The sequence below is a fragment of the Amblyomma americanum genome, chromosome 8 (assembly GCF_052857255.1).
Source record: "Amblyomma americanum isolate KBUSLIRL-KWMA chromosome 8, ASM5285725v1, whole genome shotgun sequence".
NCBI lineage: Eukaryota > Metazoa > Arthropoda > Arachnida > Ixodida > Ixodidae > Amblyomma > Amblyomma americanum.
In genome coordinates, this window is record NC_135504.1 from 810085 (window position 1) to 830478 (window position 20394).

Here is a 20394-nt window from a genome sequence, read left to right on the forward strand (position 1 = left end):
TGTGATCTTACATTTTAACAGTTGCTCGCAGTCTTATAACGCGACAGTCCCGTTGTGCAGAAAATCTGGCGTTGCGAGCCAAAAATCCACGAAGAAGCAACCAGGTGTGACCATATCGGTTGACGCCATGGGCCTGCTCTGAGGGGCCGCGTTGTATCCGAATATCTTCAACCGGTTTCCGTTATCTTGCAGAGAGTGTGTCGAAGAGCACTGCTGCCACCTCAACCGGACTGCCATCGCACTCTTTTGGGTGAGCTCACGAATGCCCACCTTCACGCTGCTGTGTGGCTCTTCAAACCGCAGGCTCAGAGTTTGCAGTCCAAGCATGAACATGACCTATATGGACAGTGTCAGCGGCCCGTACATATCGCCTTGTATTACTCCTAGTTTTGACTGATACGGATAGCACAAGATGCAATGCTGCGACAAACGCTGCATTCCCATGGAAATATACTTTTTATTGCTTAGGCTTCAATCTTGAAAGTGCGGCTGTCCTGGACAGAGAGGACTAACAACGCTTTTATTCCCGCTGGTCGTTTATGTATCTTATTACTAAAAGTTTTTCTTCGGGAAAGTTACATCGGAGGTGCCGTAGTGCAGACTTAATTGTCACGATCAGCCCTATAGTTGATTAATGTGTTTCAACGTTTAGGTACGCAAAGCACTAAATTCTATTTCTTAACAACTGTTTTCCAGTGGTGAGTTTCGAAATATGTCGGCTAGCTACTAATAAAAGGCGCTCCGTCCGATTATAATACGACAGCATAAGAGAGGGATGGCAGATAAAATTTTTCTTCTGAAAAAGTAGTAGCCCCACGTCAAAAAGAAAGCGAGATACAATCTCCCATGCACTTGACGCAAAGATGCGGCAGCAGCTGCGCCGCACGACGCCTTACAACGGCCAGAGTTTGAATACTAATTTCTGAAACGTTGTTTATTTCGTCAGGTAAATCTTGTTTCGTTATGAAACAGATACGTTAGCAGGCCGTCTCGTTACTGTGGCTACAAAACATGTTGTGGTGCGACTACTCTGCACATGAGTAGCTGCGATGCTTGTCGGTGTTGTGTCGAGACAAGTTACGTGCTCTGTAATGGCAGCATCAACGCAGAGCATCTCTCAGCACGCTGTCACTGTTTGCCCCCACCACCCCCTTTCGTCAAAAGGGTGACAAAGCGGACGTCCCTACCCCCGCATTTTTCCCCTTAGCACGAGTGTTCACCTCTAAGTAGTAGGCACACTTCGATGTCAGGACCGCACACCACCATTTTCGAGAGCACACACTCCTGGCGCACATGCCCATATGGGCCCAACCTGGGTGTAACTCTTGCTCACCAGGAATTCAATACGGAGAATTAGGCCTCTTACGAAGACGATGACAAACGCATATAGTCTTACAAAAGCCCTTCACACAGCTATTACAGGACCAAAGAAAACGATGGCACTATATTTGAGCCGGCCTGTGCTCCTGGGTGTGTGATGATGTTCAACTGGACTTTATACATTGCAAAAACTACACTTCGCACAGGCCCGTTCAGTGCAAAGGGCCGTGGACGTTACGAATAGCTTGGCACGTGGTTGGTGCCTCCTTACGTCCGAACAAAGACAACTTCTGGTAGAGAGCCGGATGGCTTACCCTTCGACTAACGCACGAGCAGGAGATGAAATCGTTTGTCCGCTGTTGCGGCAGGATGGATGGAAACAACTTTTGTTAGACAAAAAAAAAAGGGTGGTCCCCTACTGGTCCAGGAGTACACGGGCTTGTGCTTCGCATAAAGCCTGATCCACCAGCCATTTCTGGCCGTCAGGCTGAGCGGTCCGGAAAGCAACCTCCCAGGAAGAAAGAGTGGGATTGGGGATGGGGAGTACTGCCTGTGGGGAAGGGCATTCCTAAAGGTAGTGGAAAAGTGTGGATCTGGGCACGCCACAGGCGGCGGCTGCGTTTTTATGGAGGAAAAACGCTAAGGCGCCCGTGTGCTGTGCGATGTCAGTGCACGTTAAAGATCCCCAGGTGGTCGAAATTATTCCGGAGCCCTCCACTACGGCACCTCCTTCTTCGTTTCTTTTTTCACTCCCTCCTTTATCCCTTCCCTTACGGCGCGGTTCAGGTGTCCAACGATATACGAGACAGATACTGCGCCATTTCCTTTCCCCAAAAACCAATAAAAAAAAAGGCGGGCGTTGTGACGTCATGTGCCTCCTCGGAGCACTGCTTTGCGAAATCGCAAGTTCGCGGCCAGTAAAGCTTCCGCTTTAAAAAAAAAAACTCAAAAGAGTAAATTGAAAATTGCCTTTTACGGAAAGGAAATGGTACAGTGACTGTCTCGGTGGACACCAGAACGGCGCCGTAAGGGAAGGCATAATGGAGGGAATGAAAGAAGGAAGAAAGAGGTGCCGTAGTGGAGGGCTCCGGAATAATTTCGATCACCTGGGAATTTTTCACGTGCACTGACATTGCATAGCACTCGGGCGCCTTTCGTATTTCGCCTCCATTAAGAGACAGCCGCCGCGGCCGGGTTCGAAGCCGGGAACTCCGGCTCAGTAGTCGAGCGTTGTAGCCACTGAGCCACCACCAAAGGGTACATTCTTTCTTTTGGGAACGCAGCTGCGTGTGATGAAACCCGCCGCTCTTGACGGCACACGCAGGGAAAAAACGTCTCCAGGGAGCCAGTTCGCTGTGGGTGCGGCGCTGCTGCTGGTCGCCTTCGTGGCAATCGTCCTTGCGTCGTACACGGCATGGACGTTTCTCTTGGGTGCGTCCTTTTGAAGCAGAAGCTTCATTACGCTAGGTAAAGCCGATTTCGCCGTGCATTGCCGTGTGACCTTCAGGTAAGCCAGAGGTCAAGTGTGGCTATAGGCCTTACCCTATGTGGTCCGCCATGATGTCGCACCACTTGACCTTTGACCTTTCGATTCGCCAGTAGAGGGCGGTAGAATAGGCCGCAGCATTCATTGGGTGACCAACCTCTCACGATGGACCATTAATTTAACTGCCACCTGCCAGGGTGGCAGGGTAGTCGCGCGCTGACTATCCAGTGTGCGGAACGCACTCAACGTTACAGACGCCAAGCCGCGTCTGCTTGCCCGATACACCACAGCTTTCGCTCTCTAACCAGGTTCAGTGGTAGTTAAACCGCAGCAAATTTTTTCGGCTGCACTGCAGCGCATTGTGTTGACGACGACTGTGAGGAGGTAGCTGGACAAAATGCGGTATTCCGTTGTCAGTATATTCTAGCCCTGGAAAATTTCCCACGCAGTTTTCCTTGGAGGCTCGACAGGCACAGGTCGAGTCTTCTGGCTTGCGTTAGAAATTGTGGTGCCTTAGGGTGCATGCTCGACGAGATATAGCTTTACTCTTTTTATGGCCTCCTCCCCCTTGCAACGTTCAGCACGAACCATTACTAGTTTTTGAGAAAAAATTGGCAGTTGTTTAGCTCGGCTATGCCAGGATATACGTAGCGAGAGGTACGTTTCCCTGACTGAGCTTGTTGTGGTCACTGTATGTTTAGCAATGAGAGACATTGGGAATACACATCTTTTATTCATTCTGCTTGACAGAGACAAAGACTTCCCGATGATCTGTAAAGTATCATGCAGCGGTCTCAATTTTGTTGATACAGTATTTCGATTTGGTAAAGCCTCTTTAGTATACAAGCTCAATAGTAGTTCCCCATTGTGTAGTCTGGACGTGAGGGTCCGAAGCTAACTTATAGTCCAACTTTTCTTTCATACTCTGACTAAGAGAGCCTGTTTCCTGTTGAAATCACCCAAAGTCACACACAACTGTGAAACCGTGCCGTAGGCTGGCATATACGTGGCAGCCACATCAATCGCCTGCTTGACAGATGTTCCCAGTGCCACGTAGACTCCTTGAATGATAATGCCGCTTTCCAGAAGCCGAACACAGCAGGCTTCACCATTATTCACCGCGACCGAAGGGAGACGTCTGACAGCGGTGATAGCTTGTTTCACGCACACACAGACTCCAGCGTTCTTATTTCGTTCAAGCCACGTGCCAGGCGACAACCTCAGGATCGGAAGAGTTAATCTTCTCTTGTCTATACCGCTGTTTAGCAGTGGCTGGACTCTCCTCTGCATGCATGTGAAACGTTGCGACACAGACGCCCACTACATCTCCGCCTTTTATGCGCAATCCTGCGCATGCGACGCGGGATTTGGGGATAGAGCAGCATGCGGCGAGGCGGCGACGAAGAACGGCGCATGCGCACAACTGCTCATCCGCATGACGTCACTCTCGGCTTTGACGGTGGAGCGGGCGCGCGGCCGCGGCGACGGCGAACCTTGCGCCGCACTTTGCTCCTCTTCGGTTGCCATGGCAACGGCGCATGCGCACAGCTGGCCTCTTCCATGTACCACGAAACTAACTCTCGACTGGTAGCCCATGCAGTGTAGCTCTCGTTACAAAAAATTGCGTGGTAACGGTCTCACTTATCGGTCAAGAGCTCAACTACACCGTGAGGGAACGGTTGGAAGAGGGTGCGAAAGAGAGAGAGAGATAACGTGACGAAAGCTGTAAACTGCAAATGTAGAGCTCAAATGCACCTCTGAGGCCGCGTCTGGAACGCTGCGTTCACGAGTAGTGACCAGAACATCTGCACGCTCTCATGCGGCACCTGCAATACAGCTCAGACCATTTATAACGTAACCCCTTATAATGCGCGGGACCGCATTTGTATGCGGCTTTTGGTGACAACCGCTTCGCTTGCCATAGAGTTCAATGTATTGGCGTACCGCTTAGTACGCGGCAGCGCGTAACCGAAGACCGCGTATAGTGCCGGAAAGCCCGTGGGTACCGGCGGGAAGAGGAGCGTGCTTGCGCAAGAAGAGGGAGCGTTGTCCGCATGGTTCAACGCAAGGCTGCAGAGCAGGAGAGGAAAAAAGAAGTCCCAAAGCTGGCGTTTTTCCTCGCACTCTCTCTGATGCGCCTCCGTTGGGCACGCTGATTGCACTCGAGCATGCTTGAGCGGAGGCTGCGGCGGATGCATGGCATGACGCTGCAAGCGCTGCTCGTTCACGTGCGCTAGGGTTCCTAGAAATACTGGGGACGCTAACCTGCGCGTGCGGCAGCGTCTTGTCACGCCTGATCCCATGAGCCGATACGTGTCGTCGCGTGTAGCGAAAAGTTGAAAACGTGAGCAAGTCTACCAGCCTCGGCTGTCTCCAGATCCGATGGCGTCTGCCCCTCCGAAAGCCGGGAAACGGCAAGCTTTCGAAACCAAGCGTTGTGAGGCATGCATGCGTACCGGAGGCAGGCGTACCCGCCGCGGTGGTTAGGGCGCTCGACTACTGATCTGGGTTCGAAGCCGACCGCGGCGGCTGCGTTTTTATGGAGGCAAAACGCTAAGGAGCCCGTGTGCTGTCAGTGCACGTTAAAGATCCCCAGGTGGTCGAAATTATCCCGGAGCCCCCCACCACGGCACCTCTTTCTTCCTTTCTTCTTTCACTCCCTCATTTCCCCTTCCCTTATGGCGCGGTTCAGGTGTCCAATGATATATGAGACATGCTGCGCCATTTCCTTGTCCCAAAAACCAATTATTATTAATTATTATGTTGTGAGGCACGTCGAGAGAGAGAGAGAGAGAGAGAAAAACTTTATTGTTGGAGAGGAAGTCGAGGCACGCCCCTGGATCTCCGCACGACCCCACTGCACTCAAGTGTTTATGTCCCTAAGGTCCATAACACTGGCAGCCCGGCCGGTGGCGATTGTCTGCACGGCCGGGTCCTCCGAGCGCAGCAGGGTCTCCCAGTCCTCCCAGGTCTTGAGGTCCTCTAGGCCGTGCGGGAGCGGTTTCAAAAAAGCTACGGTGGCAAAAAAGTACGGTGTCGCCGACGCTACTGTGTCCGCCATTTGGAAGAACAGCGACAAGTTGCGCCAACAGCTGCAGGAAGACTCCGCGCTGCTTGCAAGGAAGCGGATTCGTGCGTCCAAGTACGCAGATGTCGCCGCTTTGTTTGCACGGTTTCGCGAGGTCCGGGCCCACAGTGCCTTTGGGGCGCGATGGTTTCAACCCATTGAACGGTTGTATTCAGCGTTTCAAGGACCGGCACGAGATAAGCACGTCGCCGACCCCGACGGCGTTGCGTGTGAAGTAGCCGCCACAGTGGCAGCGGTCGCCTCCGTCCGAGGACGGGCCCGACGAAGTCGGTGAAAGTGCAGCAGAAGTTTCGTGCAAAGACGCGCTCGACGGTGCTACGCTCAGAGAAACCTCAGCGAGCTGTTTTTGAAGATGAAGCCATTAGCAACGCAGTTCAGTCGCAGCGCCAGACTAAAATAACGTCGTTCTTTCATTCGTTACAACGCTTCGACAAGAAGATAAAATAAACGTCTTTGTTGCCTGTGATTGTAGTGTTGTGCGTTTGATGCGTTGTCAGGTGCACTTTGAAAGATAGGCTGGCCATTCTGAAAACGCAAATGCATGGAAAAGCTGAGTTTTGGTTATAGTGCAGTACCGTTTATAATGCGGACCTTCCCGACTCCCACTGCATGCGTTCTAAGCGCTCAATGCTGCATACTGACGGAAAAATTGCACACTTGTCGGCAAATACCTTTCGCTCACCCGTATTTTTGTTGCGACAGGAGTAGTTGGGACTTTTCCGTCTGTGTGAATTGTGCGCGTCTTCTATTGCTGCAAACCGGACAGTAAAAAGCATTTTAAAGGCTGCAATCAACAAACATCACTCAGTAACTGCCAAAAACAGGATTACAACGACATTCCGCAGACTGCCGTTTCTTACCCAGTGAGGCACATCACAGTGACAAAATGAGTACCATTGAAAAGGGAACGGTGTTGATATAGGCAACAGATGAATCCAGATTGAATGTGTATGAGCAATATGCGCTTTGAGAGTGCAGATCAGGCATAAACGGAGGTCTGCCCAGCAGTGTGGAATGCCCAGCTCGCATGCGTGCTGGCACCCACCTTTAAGTTAATTAGCCACTTACGCGGCACTGTTTCTTGTGAGAGGGCTGAAAGGTGCACCGTAAAAAAGTAATGCAGTCACACTTGACGCATACCTGGTATTCTGCATTGGAAGTCAACAATTTTTTCTTAACTTCTAGAGACACCAATAGAGGCATCTCCCACCGCTTCATCGCCCAAGCTGGACAACGAAACCTTCGATATGGGTACGTAGCCTAGGGAGCATGACTGGCGCAAGATTTTACGTTACGGCGGCTGCCACGACGCTTACATGGCTTCGGACTCGAATTTTGTTCGCTTTCACAGCGCTCATTTTCATTTGCCAGCCTGAGAAACCTATGTCCAAAGTGAAAGGTAGAACACTAAAGTCTAGGAAGCATTAGCACGGTAAATTGTGTGGAATTCAAGCTTGCAACGAAGGCTGCGTGTTGCGAACTTTCCTGCATGAAAGAAGCAGACTACGAGATCACAGTACTGGTGTCGCATGGGCGTTTCACTGCTTCCCGAGCATGGCAGTAGCTGAGCAGGTTAAGGTTCGTGCAGGCTTATGAACAGTCGCACTTGGTAGTGGACCACGGGATCTTAACCGCAGATGCGTTCCGGCTTCAATGTAAAGTGGCACTGAGTGTCATAAACCCCACAAACTCAACAAGCAGCCAGTCTTCAGTGACCATCGGGAATGGTCATGTGTCATTGCTGTCACTCACTCCAGAATTGCAGAAGAAACAAAAAGGGATCAGTGGCGACGGTTATTGCAGTGCAGCAAGTTACCTATGTGTGCGAGCAACTCGGGCAGAGAGTGATCTTTGAACTGCCTTTCCGCGCAGATCAAGACAACTCGACGATGGAGAACTCAACCACGGATAACACCACAATGTCCTCCCTTTCTCCTGGAGTTCAAAGTACGTTGGCACGTGGTGGAAGCAAAAGCGATACTTATTTCTTCTTGATACAGACCCGAGATTCATCCAAATGTGGGCGGCAGAGTGGAACAAAAAAATTGATGGCCGGTTTGCGTAGTTAATTCAGCCAAATGCGAATTAGGTCACCGATTTTCACTTCGGTTCCGGTGTTCGGATCCACTGTTCACGGATGGAAGTTGTTGGGATAGGGATAATGAGTCGATGCCCATATATGCCGAATTGTTTATTTCTCTACTTTACATTCATAGGTCCCTGGGAGTCCTCATGCCACTCCTCGAGCAGTGGTGCTGAGGTCTTCGTGCACTTGCTGTGTGCGCACCCTTAGAGCTTGTGGGGGTAGCAGTCTATAACAAAGAGACAATACAGAGGAATTTCTAATAACTCGTGATCTACAAAGCAACGCAACACATTCGGAGTAACACTATAGAGAGGCTACAAGGGAGATCTTGGGCCTAAAGTGCACTAACACGCGATCGAGGCAATACGACATCCCGACAACCGGAGATCACGGTGGGCCGTCCTGAAGACTGGTGCGCTCTCCCTCGCAGGTACTTGGCTGGTGTTCCCCGGGAGTAGCAGTAGGAGAAAGCTTTATTGACAGGGAAAATAAGAGACTCTAGGAGAAATATACAATGCGTGGTGTCTTCATTTCAAGACTCCACTGGCCTTGGCCGCCGCTCTAGCCTGCGCAACGAGTGTGCGCAGCTGATCAAGCTCCGAGCTGAGCAGAGAGGCCTCCCATTGCTCCTTCGTTCCATGTGTTGTGATGTCCGGGGGTTTTGGGCCCTTCCCTTACATCCCCGTGTAAGGTGGTATGCATCGGGCCGGTCTTCGCACCACGGGCATTCGCCTATGTAGCGCTCGGGGAAAATGGCGTTGTATTTGTAAAGATTGGGGAATGTATCGGTCTGGAGTTGCCTCCAGTCCCGAGCTTCCTGAGCGTTAAGCTTCCTATGTGGAGGGGGAAAGTGCTGTCGTTGTGTTCTTAGGAAGTGGAGTCGTGTGTTGTAGGGGACGGGACCTTCGGGAAGAAAGCTCGAGTCGGGGTTGGCGGCCGCTCGGTTGTTATGTCCTCGAGCTAGTGCGTCCGCGACCTCGTTGCCCTCTAATCCCACGTGACCAGGTACCCACGTTATCTGATGTCTCAGGGAGGAATTGGCGCTCATAGAGTTGGCTACTATGCCCAACAGCTTTTTGGGTACTCTGCATGCAAGTAGGAGCCGACAGGCTGCTTGGGAGTCTGCCATGATGTGTACGCCCTGGTTACGGGCGTCGCCATACTGGATCGCCGGCAGGATTGCGGCCACCTCTGTTTCCGTGATCGTCGTGTATTTCAAGGAGGCGCTGACAACCTCTTTTTGAGAGGAGTTCGTCGCAACTGCCCTCGTCCGCGTGACCTCGCTGTGTGTTGCTGCGTCGACGTACACCGTGCGGGGGCTGCGTGCCGCCGTCCGCTTCAGGAAGTCTATTCTGGCTGAGCGTCTGCCCGCTCCAGTTTGCCTACCAGTGTCCGTGCGAAGGAGGCGTGCACGTTGCGAGAGAACAGCCTCCTGGATCTCCTCGAATGAGTTGGATGGGCCGAGGGCCTCTAATTTGGCGTTTGAAGTGTAGATAGGAATGCCCAGCGCATGTTTGTACGCAGTACGTAACATGGCATTGATCTTGGTGAGTTCTCGTCGAGTTAATTGCAGTTACGGTAGGCCTTAGGAAACGCGGCTCACAAGTGCTTGGACGAGGCGTAGCGTGTCCTCGCGCATGCCTGTCCGGTTGCATGCCACTCGATCTTCTGATCATTTTGGCGAGTTTTCTCTATTGTGGTGGATAACAGCTTGATAGCGTGGGTGGCTTTTCGATTACTCTGGAGCCATAAGCCAAGGATGCGTATCTGTCGGGTCTCCCGGACGGGGACGCCGTGTAGGAGGACCTGAATGTCTCCTGGAGACTTGTAGTTACGTCCTTCTATGCGGATGACTTTTCCGGCGTAGTCCGCACAGGGCGGCCGCGTCCTCGACGCAGCTTGCTGCAGAGTTTCTTCTTTGGCCGCCAGAGAGCCTTTGGTGGTCCAGATAGTTATGGCGTACAGTGTAAATCCGATGTTCGGTACTGTTTGAAGGCTTCGGGCCACGCCAACCATCGCGATGTTGAAGAGAAGAGGTGATTGAACCCTGAGGCGTGCCTTTGTGCGGCATGTCTTGTGGGTCCGAGCGTGCACTTCCTATGCGCTGATCGTAGCTGTTCTCTTGGATAGGATATTTTGGACGTAGTGAAAGACGCGTTCCCCACAATTTAGGTTGTTCAGTTCTGTGAGGATGGCATCGTGAGGCACGTTGTCGAAGGCACCGTTGAGGTCAAGGGCCATCACAGGGTGCTCCTCCTTAAGCAGAAGGAAGGCGTCTTGAGCGAATAGCCCGGATCGGAAGCCGGTCATGGAAGGAGGGAAGAGGTGGTTGTCTTCGATGTAGTTCTGCAGGCGAGTTTGCATCACCCTTTCGCATAGCTTGGCCAGACACGACGTGAGCGAGATGGGGCGGAGCGCCTCAAGTGTGGGCAGCTTCCCCGGCTTTGGGATGACGATGATTTCGGAGTGTTTCCACTCTTAAGGGATTATAATCTTTTCCCAGAGCTCATCGTTAATGTACTGACCTAGATCCTGAATTTGGTCCTTGTCGTGGTTGCGTCTTATGGCGCTGGTGATTTTGTCCGCACCTGCCGCCGTATTACGAACGCAGGATCGCACCGCAGCGTATACTTCTGCCGTCGTTATGGGGGCGTCCAAATCTCGATTTGGGGTTCCCTGGTAGGTAACCGTGCTATAGGTGTTGAAGTCGCAGTTCCTGTGAACCTGTCGCGGAGCGCTGCGTCGTGCGGGCGCACTTCTCCGAAGCTTTTAATCTAGAGCCCCTTTGAAAGTAGCGACACTCTCCTCCACTTCCCTGCTTTCCTTCTCAATCATCTTCGCCCGCTGGCAGCTGCGCACGCCCCTTTCCTCCCATCGTCACCAAGAATCTCCACCACTCTCTTAATTCGAAGGCCATCGCGCGCTTGCCGGCCCGATGTGTTTGCTGGCGCACGTGAGCACGCCTAAGTTTGCGTTTTTTTTTTCACGTTCTGTTATTAAACACAACCATAGAACATTATGTGACATATACTTGACTCTACCGCGAGCCACATTTATCACCTTCTCGTCTGAGTAATGAAAGGGCTAACTGTGAGCGCTTGCTGAATGAACAAAGTGCACTAAGTCCTCCTCAATACGGTAGAATTTTTATTAACTTAAGATTTACGTTATTGTTGTATATGCTTCGCTATTTTTCATCACACTGACGCTCCGCTAAATGCAGAGTTGAACTAGCGGTTATCGCGAAAGTACTATTGTTTATGACGCTGTTGTTTTTGTAGTCGAGCGAGGTAAAGATTGCGGTAATTTAGTTAAAGATGTCATTTCACGAGTGAAGTTTCAGAAGCACAATAGTGGCTGCGAAAATGCTGGGATATTTTGTTTAATTCGCGTTATGCATTTTTTATCAAGTATCTTTATCAAGTATCAGACCGAAAAATTTAAGCTTAATTGCTCCTCAAAGTCATGCACGTGCAGCGTCTTTATTTCCTGGTCAATACAGATTTCACGGCTGTTTGAAAGAGAATAATTTTATTTTCGTGTTTTGTCGTTAATTTTATTGACTACAACAGAAGTGAGCTTGTGTGAATGGTTTGGCTCAAAACATTTTGGCGATAAAATATTCTCTCGGTGACTCATCAATGCTAAACCGTCGAATGCACTTAAGGAGTGTTTCAGACGCCCATGCAATATTCAACACTGTAAAGCGCGATGAAAAATGATGCATCATTCCATTACCAAGTGAGCTTCACGGAAACAATTCATACTATTTTGCAAACTACAGAGTTAAACAGATATTATTTAACTCTGTCATTTTGGGTGGAAAAAACAGCGCGAAAGGGACGAAAGACAAAGAAGAAGGAAACCACCCAAAATGGACGCATACCAACTCGCCCAACTTTCCATTCTACTAACTCTGTCAGTTTTAAAACGATAGCTTTTATTCCGGGCCTTAGCCGTCGTTTATGTCATTATCGATGTCAAATAAATACAATAAATACAATGAAATGTAAATGCTTTAGGGTGTTCATTTTCGAGCAGTAGTGTAGCTAATGAGCCGCATGACCTGCAGGTCATCTGACCACTGAGTAAAACAGCTTATCTGGTCATGTGACCGATGATGCTGGGTAATATGACCTCGTTATGCTATGTGTTTTCACCATGAACGAACACAGGAGTTTCTTGTTGGCGCATGCTATTTCTCTTACGCCTTTTCGAAAGCCGCCGAATGCACCTTTCTGTGCACAAGTTTCCTTGAGAAGATGCATGTCTCCACCCAGTTGATGTCGGCGCTGACAGGCGATATGCAGAAATAAACAGACACCAACTGTTTGCAGAAAGGGCCCCGCTGGCCAAGGCTGTGCTGTGCTCCATCGGAAGTGGCCAGACCGAACTGCTGCCTCCTGACGGCTTGTGCGACTACACGTTCGGCCACCATCTCTACACACCCTTCCACAAGGGCTTCCTGGGCCGACCGGAGCACAATCAGTTGATGTTCATCGAGGCGGCGAGCAAACAAACGAGGACAGAGTACGGCAACAGTTTTCCCATAAGGTGAGAAATGCATTCGAGGGCCAGCAAGACATCTCTTTGCTCGTCCATCGATCATCTTATCTAGCTGACACTAAAGACTACATTCAACTGCAACAGTTCCTGGGAGGCAGAACTGTTGCCCCAGTGCAGATGTTTCGCACAGCAGCCGCCACCCACGTGACCACTACGAGCAACACCACCTCACTGGTTGAACAAAAGAAGCGGTCACTCTGTAAGATGACCACAACCGTGCTGTCCGAAAACATGCCCAGATATCTGCACACACATTTGATCGTTCAAATTTGTGAACGTTTACAGCATATGCTTCGGAGTGCGGGAAATGGTCACAGATGTTGATGAAGTGTCTGCCCGGTTAGCATCTCATGCTGTGTCAACTACGGTGCATCTACATCGCGCTACTTTTTAAATGCAGTCGCCACGTGTGGGCTAACGGGGACCTTTCCTGCATACTGCAGATCTATTTCTTCTTTACTGAGCGATTTCGAAGACGACGCAGCACCGGCCAGTGCATTGTATTACTGGGACAAACGGTTCTACCACTACGGGTTCGTTGACGTCGGCCTCGGGGAAGGATACAGGGAAATGAGAAACATCCTGACCGCCCTGAACGTAAGTGCCTTCCTTCTCTTTTAGCTGTGGCTCTCGCCTGAAAGGCTGCAGGAAAGCACGAAGAATAAGAAGGAACAGTGATTACTCATCTCGTCCCCTGAAAGGCTTCATGAGACACGAGCATTGAGATTTTGTACCGAGGTCAGGTTACGAATGTGTCAGTGTTCTGCGGGAACGATCATTAGTGCCGAGAGGTTGCATGTGTTATATATGTTTGACATTCACTGCGTCATCATCATTCTTTAAATACTTTATACCAGAAATCGGCGGTGCCCATATTGCTATTGCACCATACAAACCGAGTTCGCTGTTATGACATGATCTCTGTAATTTTACGGTAACAAAATCAATTAGTTAAACAATTCGTGACACAATAAAAGTAGAAAAATCTTTTGCCCTGTGCTATATCCCAGGGTCAACACCGGTACCGGACTTTCTTCCGTGCACCTACCATCCACGAAATGGGTTGAACATATCCAAGAGTTCGTAATTGGTACTAAGACTTTCCCGTTTATGCAAGACGTCTACTGGCAATTTAATTCCAGGTCGGCGGCAAAGTGGTGTCGGATAAACATGCTACGAGCGCATTGGGACCGTCTTTGCATGCTTTCCGCACGCGCTTTCGACAATCGCTTCCGATTTCTCGGATTATTTGTGCAGTCTACAATCCTATACTGCTGTCCCGGCCACCTTGCAAGGGAGAGCAGCATTCATAAAGGACCCAAAATGTGACGAGAAGAGACTGGCAACAATGGACCGGCGGAAACGGAAATGGCTGATGGCGCCGAGCGTCCGTCTTTGTCGTGTCTCCCTCCCGTGCTCGTCTCTTTTGCGCTACATCTTTTTTCAAGTATGTGTCACCAACTAGCCCAGCAACAAGTTTTATTGAATCAATGCATGGGGTTAGAGAGTATTTCCCCCCCTCCCCAGTTTGCGTTCAGTAAAATGATGCATACGTAACATAGGTCATACGAAATATTTCACTATCGCTTATGCTGCTGTCCAACCATGACTCCGTTCCAGTTTACCACATGCGCATTCGGTATATCCAGGAGCCACAGAAATTGATCAGTTTTAATTTTTAGACTACGGCAGTTAACGACAATGCAGATAAGTTCACTTCCAAAAGCATTTTGTGGGTTATATGAAAGGCACGGTGATGGCTATTGTTCTACACAAGTGATAGTGTCTATTTCAGTGTTGCACATGAAAGTTTTATTGTCCAAGTTTAGTTTATTAAACTGCAGTTTCAGTTTTCCTCCACGTTCTTCAGCAAACAGTCTTTGTTGCCGAACTTTGGCTGAATAGTCCTCGCTTATCGCCCAGTTAGTATCCTTTAGTTTTTGCGGCATTTGAAGGGACACGGTTCTTGTCTTTAAGAGACGAGTTTAGCAATCAAAGGTCTCTCCTTTTCTGGCGCATATCGTCCCAATCTGTGTGCCCTTTTAATGGCCGCAGCATCAACAGAAATGTTTATTTTCCAGAGAAAAAAAAGAGACAATGTTACTCTCAGACTGATCCCACGATTCGTTTTCATTGTCATGGATGCCTTAGAAGGATTGTTTCTTTGCGATTGGTGTTCCAGATCATCGTGAGATGACTCCAGTGCCGTGCACGCGGCACCAAGTTTCTCAAATATTTGCGACAAATACTCTACTTCAGGCTTTAGCGAGAGAACCAGTGACACATTAGCTTCAGGTCTGGTTAGTCTTTCTTCAAGCATCTTTTCTTGGAGCCGAATGGAACGTAGTTCATCCACTACCTCGGACCATTGCAGCTGTATCACAGGTATTTTCATGACAGTGCCGGACATCTGTTTTTCCTGCTCAGCATACAGAGACCCTGAGTTTTGCTCTACGTCTCCCACAAGCAAAAGTACTACAAAAGGGTGACCACGGTAATAAAACAAGGGTTGTGTCTACAGCTTTACTGCGCTTTTTGATACCAATAATTATCCTTTCGGCAAACCCTGCATAGAAAAGTGCCCTTGTGGTTCATACCGATTTGGGAACGCGCGTGAAAGCCCCAAGACTTTTCGCTGGTGTTTAGTGATAAGAGACATTTCACTCGCAGAAGGCGAAGAAATTGGTGGCTCCCCTGATGGAGCGGGATGGCCGACGGAGCTACACGGTGGTCGCCTGGAACGAAAAGGACACAAGATCGCTGCCAGACGCCGTGGATGCCATGAGGTGCGTGCAAAGGTTCCACTTGGCACAAGAATTTCATATCCTGTTTGCAGGTTTTATTGCAGCAATGTCGTAATATGCCACAGCCAGGTACACCTCCGTTCATCTGCAGTGCAAAAGCGCTATTGCCGACGTGCCCCTGAGCCATCAGAGGCGTTTGGCTCAGAAGTGACCGCTCTCAGCTGTCTACCACATCTTGGTCTATCGAGCCCGGCAGGGAGTCCACAATCTCCGTTACTGACAGCTATCACTTTCTGCCTATCACTGTTACTGATAATTTATTCCCGACAATGCGCCAGGCAGTGTGTTGGCATAGAAAAGAGGGTGTTAAGGGGACGGAAGTCTGGCTGGATGCACAGCAAGAGGGGCTCACCTTAATGACCGTCCCCTACCAGAATGGGGAATAGCGGCAGCGTAGACACATCACCCGACCCCACATTTGTCAAAAACGTGGGCAATGCAACCTTGGTTAGCACCCAGGGAAAACTAGGTAGCGGCCACTTTATTCTCAGAATGGTGCTGAGCGCAGGCCCTGCCAGGAGAAAAATCAGAAATCAGTTGTTGGTTGAGTGGGATGCCCATCGTGCGACGGAAAGCCAGATGGAAACCAGGAGCGCTACCAAAGATAATGGAGGACTCTGCTCTAGAGGTAACGGATAGCCGCCTCCTTCATATGTGGGAAGCCAAGCCATGGCCATGGAAAAACTGCTCTGGAGGCAAAAATAGAACCGTAATCTCACGAGAAGGATCGCTAGGCTCCATAAGGAGTTAGGAGACACGCGCTCAAAACAACCAGCCCTGATTACTGAACTCGCTCTGACCGCTCTACAATTGAGAGCGCTCTAAAATGCCCGCTCCTATTCGTCGCCGGCGCCATTTTGAAAAGTTGCGTCACGGGAAGCTGCAACGGCGTCACGGACGAGAAAAAACATGACGCTGCAACACCTAATTATGCCCGCGGTTCTAGACTGTTTTTTGCGAGCGCGAGTCTGCCAGTCTACAGAGTTTTAGAGGGAAAATGGCGGCGGCGGCGGCAGCGTCTGCTATCTATTGGTGGCGGAGGCGGCAACGTCGGCGCCAGCAACGACGAAGGACGGTGTACGAGGACGCGGATGACTTGCCGGCCGAGCTGTTCCGGCGCTTATTTTGACTGGATAAGGAGAAAGTGGTGTGGTTGTGCGGCGAACTTGCCGACGAACTGCGAGGCCTACGGACGAGCGCTTTGTCGGTGCGGCGGCAGGTGCTGTGGCGCTCTCCGTTTTTTTGCCTTCGGGGGCTTTCAAGTTTGTGTCGACAACGAGCAGACCCTCGCACAACCGACGGTGAGCAAGTGCGTGTGGCTGCGGCCATATGCAAAGTCGGCGCACAGAAGGGATGTGTGCGTTTCCCGGTGCACCCCGAGGAAAAGGCGGCAGCGAGGGCACCTTCCTTCGCCGCGGCTCCATCCCAGGCGTCGTCGGCTGCGTCGACGGCACGCTGATTGCCATCAAAGCGCCGCGAGGAGAACAGGGCAGCATTCTGGAGCCGCAAAGGATACTACGCGGTGAACACCATGATCGTGAGTAGTCTGGTTTTCTGACCGCATGCGTTCGAAATCCCCGACCTCGACAATGGAAGTTCACGAATAAGATTGCCTTCCTGTGTTTCTCGCAGATCTGCGACGCAAAGATGAATATCCTTGCGGTCGACCCTCGCTGCCCGGGGTCTTGTCACGATGCTTTTCTTGGCGTTATTCATGGCTGCATCGGAAGGCGGAGCGCGGGCTGCTGGAGGATGGAGAGTTCCTTCCGGGTAAGCGTGCAGCCTATTGATCATCGGGCCACTTCGACAGCATATATTAAGCTACAGTACTGCGCAGTGGCTCATACGTAAATGAGGCGGGCTATACATGGATGACATGTAAACTATGATGTATCGTATTTATTTTTGTGTATTTACTGTTACTACTGGAGCAGAGGCACAAGACACTGTTGAAAAGTGAATCGTATTGTCTGCGTAAAACACCAACGCGAAAGAGGTGTGCACATCGCTAGTGTTGTGTAGGATATTACAGTACATCGTTAACCTAGAAGGCTGTGCTTACAGAGATACCCATTAGTCATGAATCTTCTGCATGCCTATGAATTCTAATTCAGCATTCTGGTTTTGAGCTGCTTGGTATGAATCATTTATTACACAGACAAGAACACACTTCACTGCAAATTTTGGTCGTGCAGGAGACAGCCGATATCCACTGGAGCAGCACATGCCTCAATGCGATGTGTTGTGGAACGCTGCATTGGCGTTCTGAAAAGCCGCTTCCGGTGCATTCAAAGGTACCGGACACTCCACTACGAGCCGGAGCGGGCGGTGGTCATCATTGCGGCGTGTGCTGCGTTGCACAACATCTGTCTAGAGGAAGCCATGGCAACAGACGAAGACGCCACTACCGATGAACCCGACAACAACGGACCACCTCTGCTTGCCGGGGTACTTGGCGGGGACAGGATCCCGCATGACCTACCTGCGTGATAGAGCCATGCGAGACCGTATCATAGGCACAACTCGTCGGCAGAGGCAAGCACACCTGCAGATGGTGCGGCGACAGCGGCAACAGCAGCAGCAGCACCACCACCACCACCGGCGATAAGCTCTACACCATCTGGCAGCTGTGGCTGCAATGACTCATCGTGCTGGCATGGCGAGTTGTCGCAGCCACTCTTGCTACTGGCAGTGCCATTGCCTTGTGTTAGTGCGTCCCTCCCTGTGTGATATCATGCCCTTGGCCATAGGTAGCCACATTCCAGCATTTCTAAAATAGTTTTTCTTAAGTGTGCTTGAAAGCCTCCAGTGGCAAGATATGAAGTTTTATAATAAACTGCACATCTCCAACCAAAAATTTTAACTTTAACCCAACGTTTCGAAGCCGACTCGGCTCCTTCATCAGGGGTGACTGAGGGCAGTAGCTAGCGTCTTTTAATTATGGAGGCGGGCGGGGGGGGGGGGGGGGGTCATTGGAACTACAGCTGTGATGCGAAAGGCGCGGGGGAAGGGAGTTTAGGCTGTAGCACCCTCTCTTGGGCGGCGCCGACAACCCGGCTAGCGCGCGCCACCCTGCGTAGAGAATAAAGACGGCACCTGGTCGTGGCTCGTGCAGCCACGGCTGGCAGTTCTGTTCTGGTGTCGGCTCGTAGCAGTGGTCTCGTTTCCTTCGCTCCTGAGGCGTTAAGCCTACATTGGTGACCTAGGACGAGCAATGACCGATCCCGCAACATCCACGCAGCAGGATTCGCGTCCGCAGGACGTCTCGTCGCTGCAGGTTCGCCCTCCACCTTTCTGGCCCCAGAACCCGCAAGTTTGGTTCCACCAGGTTGAGGCGCAATTTTGCCTAGCCCGCATCACGTCGGAGACGACGCGCTACTACCATGTTGCCTCAAGCCTGCCTCCTGACGTTGCCGGTGAGCTCTCCGACGTTCTCTCCGCCCCCATGGGTGCTACACCGTATCAGCACCTGAAAACCAAGGTGCTGGAGAGATTTATGCCGTCGGACCGCACCCGCCTCCAGCAGCTCCTTAAAGGTGTATCCAGACGACGGACCACGGACCTGTTTTGGCCCGCGGACTAGCGGTCACGTGGGGTTTCGCTTCCGGTCTGCGAGGTCCGCGCATGGTCCGCGGGCCGGACCACGCGAGAAATGCGAGAGCATTTTTTTCTGGCGGCGGACCACGGACTTTTTAGCCTACTCGCACACATCGAGTCTGGCAACTACACCATATTGGTCTTTCGCGGCTCAGTGCTCCCGGCAGTCGAGGCGACACCAGCGAAAGTAGTTTTGTTTCCACTGTTAACATATCAACGTGGTCGGACGACGCTACGTTTTACTTAGTAAAGCTTGATGGCTCGTTCATAATTGGGCATTCGGCGGCGAGAGCGAGCGAAATTAGTAGCAACGTCGGCGCTCGCGACGTACACAGATATGGTTAGAAAAGAACAATTGACGCTGTTTACGAGTCATAAGCGTATGCACTATCATGTAGTCTAAACTCAGGTATTTTTCGGGGCGTTACAGCACTTCTCACATTTGCCCCATTTAGTTCAGCGTATGGAAACACGGACGGAAAGATACGCTCAGCCTTGTGGCGCCATCTAGTTGTTAGGCCGGGCAACTATTTCTCTCAACAAACGTACGCTCCGCTTAAGCCTCGAAGGGGCACAATCGTCACTCTAAATAAAAAATAGAGTAAATATTTCACTCATACGTCTTCTTATAGGCGAGGTGAGACCAAGCGAAAAATGGATGCGCTTTTATTGCCAGTGAACGCAACAAAAAATGCAGTAACAACGATGAATCCAATCCGAAACGAGCGGTCCTGCTTGGAAGCGCGTCGCCATGTTTGTCGCCGCGGGAATGCAACTTTCTCCTCACCGCGGCCGAAATCTGTCCCGTACCGATCGAGTTTTCCTCTGGGTATTTAGGCGGATGTCTGCCGCGGATTCCGCTTGTTCTCGCCGCAGAATGTCGAAGCGTGAGACGAGCGTTGATGCAGGCTGATCGCAGAGGCTTGGCCCGCCTTGTCGTCTGCTCTTTTGGTCCGCATCATCAGAAGCCGACAAACACCGCACCAAGCAAACAGAGAAGTTGTCGAAACTTCAACGCCGGCCCGAACAACCCCCACCGGACCATTCTGACCTGGTCGCCAACTTCTCCTCCAGGAAGCCCACAACCGCCGAAATGTCAATCCTAGCCAAGGGACACAAATTCAACCTCCAGGTGAACAAACCCCCCCCCAGCAATCGTATCTGCGCTTGAAGTCGGTATCCGGCAACTGGAACCTGGTGTACGAGAAGAGGTCAGGCTCAAAACAATAGGTGTACTTAATTCAGTACAAGCACACCGAAAAGAATCAAACCTACCACCGGATGAAAGACAAGCCCTGCAAGGCCTCAAGACAGACACCAACATAGTGATCCTCCCAGCGGACAAGGGCAACACAACAGTCGTTCTGGACAGACAGGACTACGAAGAGAAGATATCCACCTTACTCAGCAGTCAAGAATATGACAAATTGAAGAAGGACCCCACAAC

At 50.9% G+C, this 20394-nt stretch overlaps 1 protein-coding gene across 1 annotated transcript in view; it reads left to right on the forward strand.

Annotated features, from left to right (window-relative positions):
• The first annotated feature begins 207 nt into the window (after nucleotides 1-207).
• LOC144100765 (uncharacterized) overlaps nucleotides 208-20394 on the forward strand; it is a 55492-nt gene continuing 35305 nt past the window's right edge. The window contains exons 1-7 of the mRNA XM_077633612.1: nucleotides 208-250; nucleotides 2645-2751; nucleotides 7080-7145; nucleotides 7767-7841; nucleotides 12318-12534; nucleotides 12990-13143; nucleotides 15217-15332. Coding sequence (XP_077489738.1) covers nucleotides 7142-7145; nucleotides 7767-7841; nucleotides 12318-12534; nucleotides 12990-13143; nucleotides 15217-15332 — 566 coding nt within the window. The 5' untranslated portion in view covers nucleotides 208-250; nucleotides 2645-2751; nucleotides 7080-7141. The remainder of the gene's footprint in view (nucleotides 251-2644; nucleotides 2752-7079; nucleotides 7146-7766; nucleotides 7842-12317; nucleotides 12535-12989; nucleotides 13144-15216; nucleotides 15333-20394) is intronic.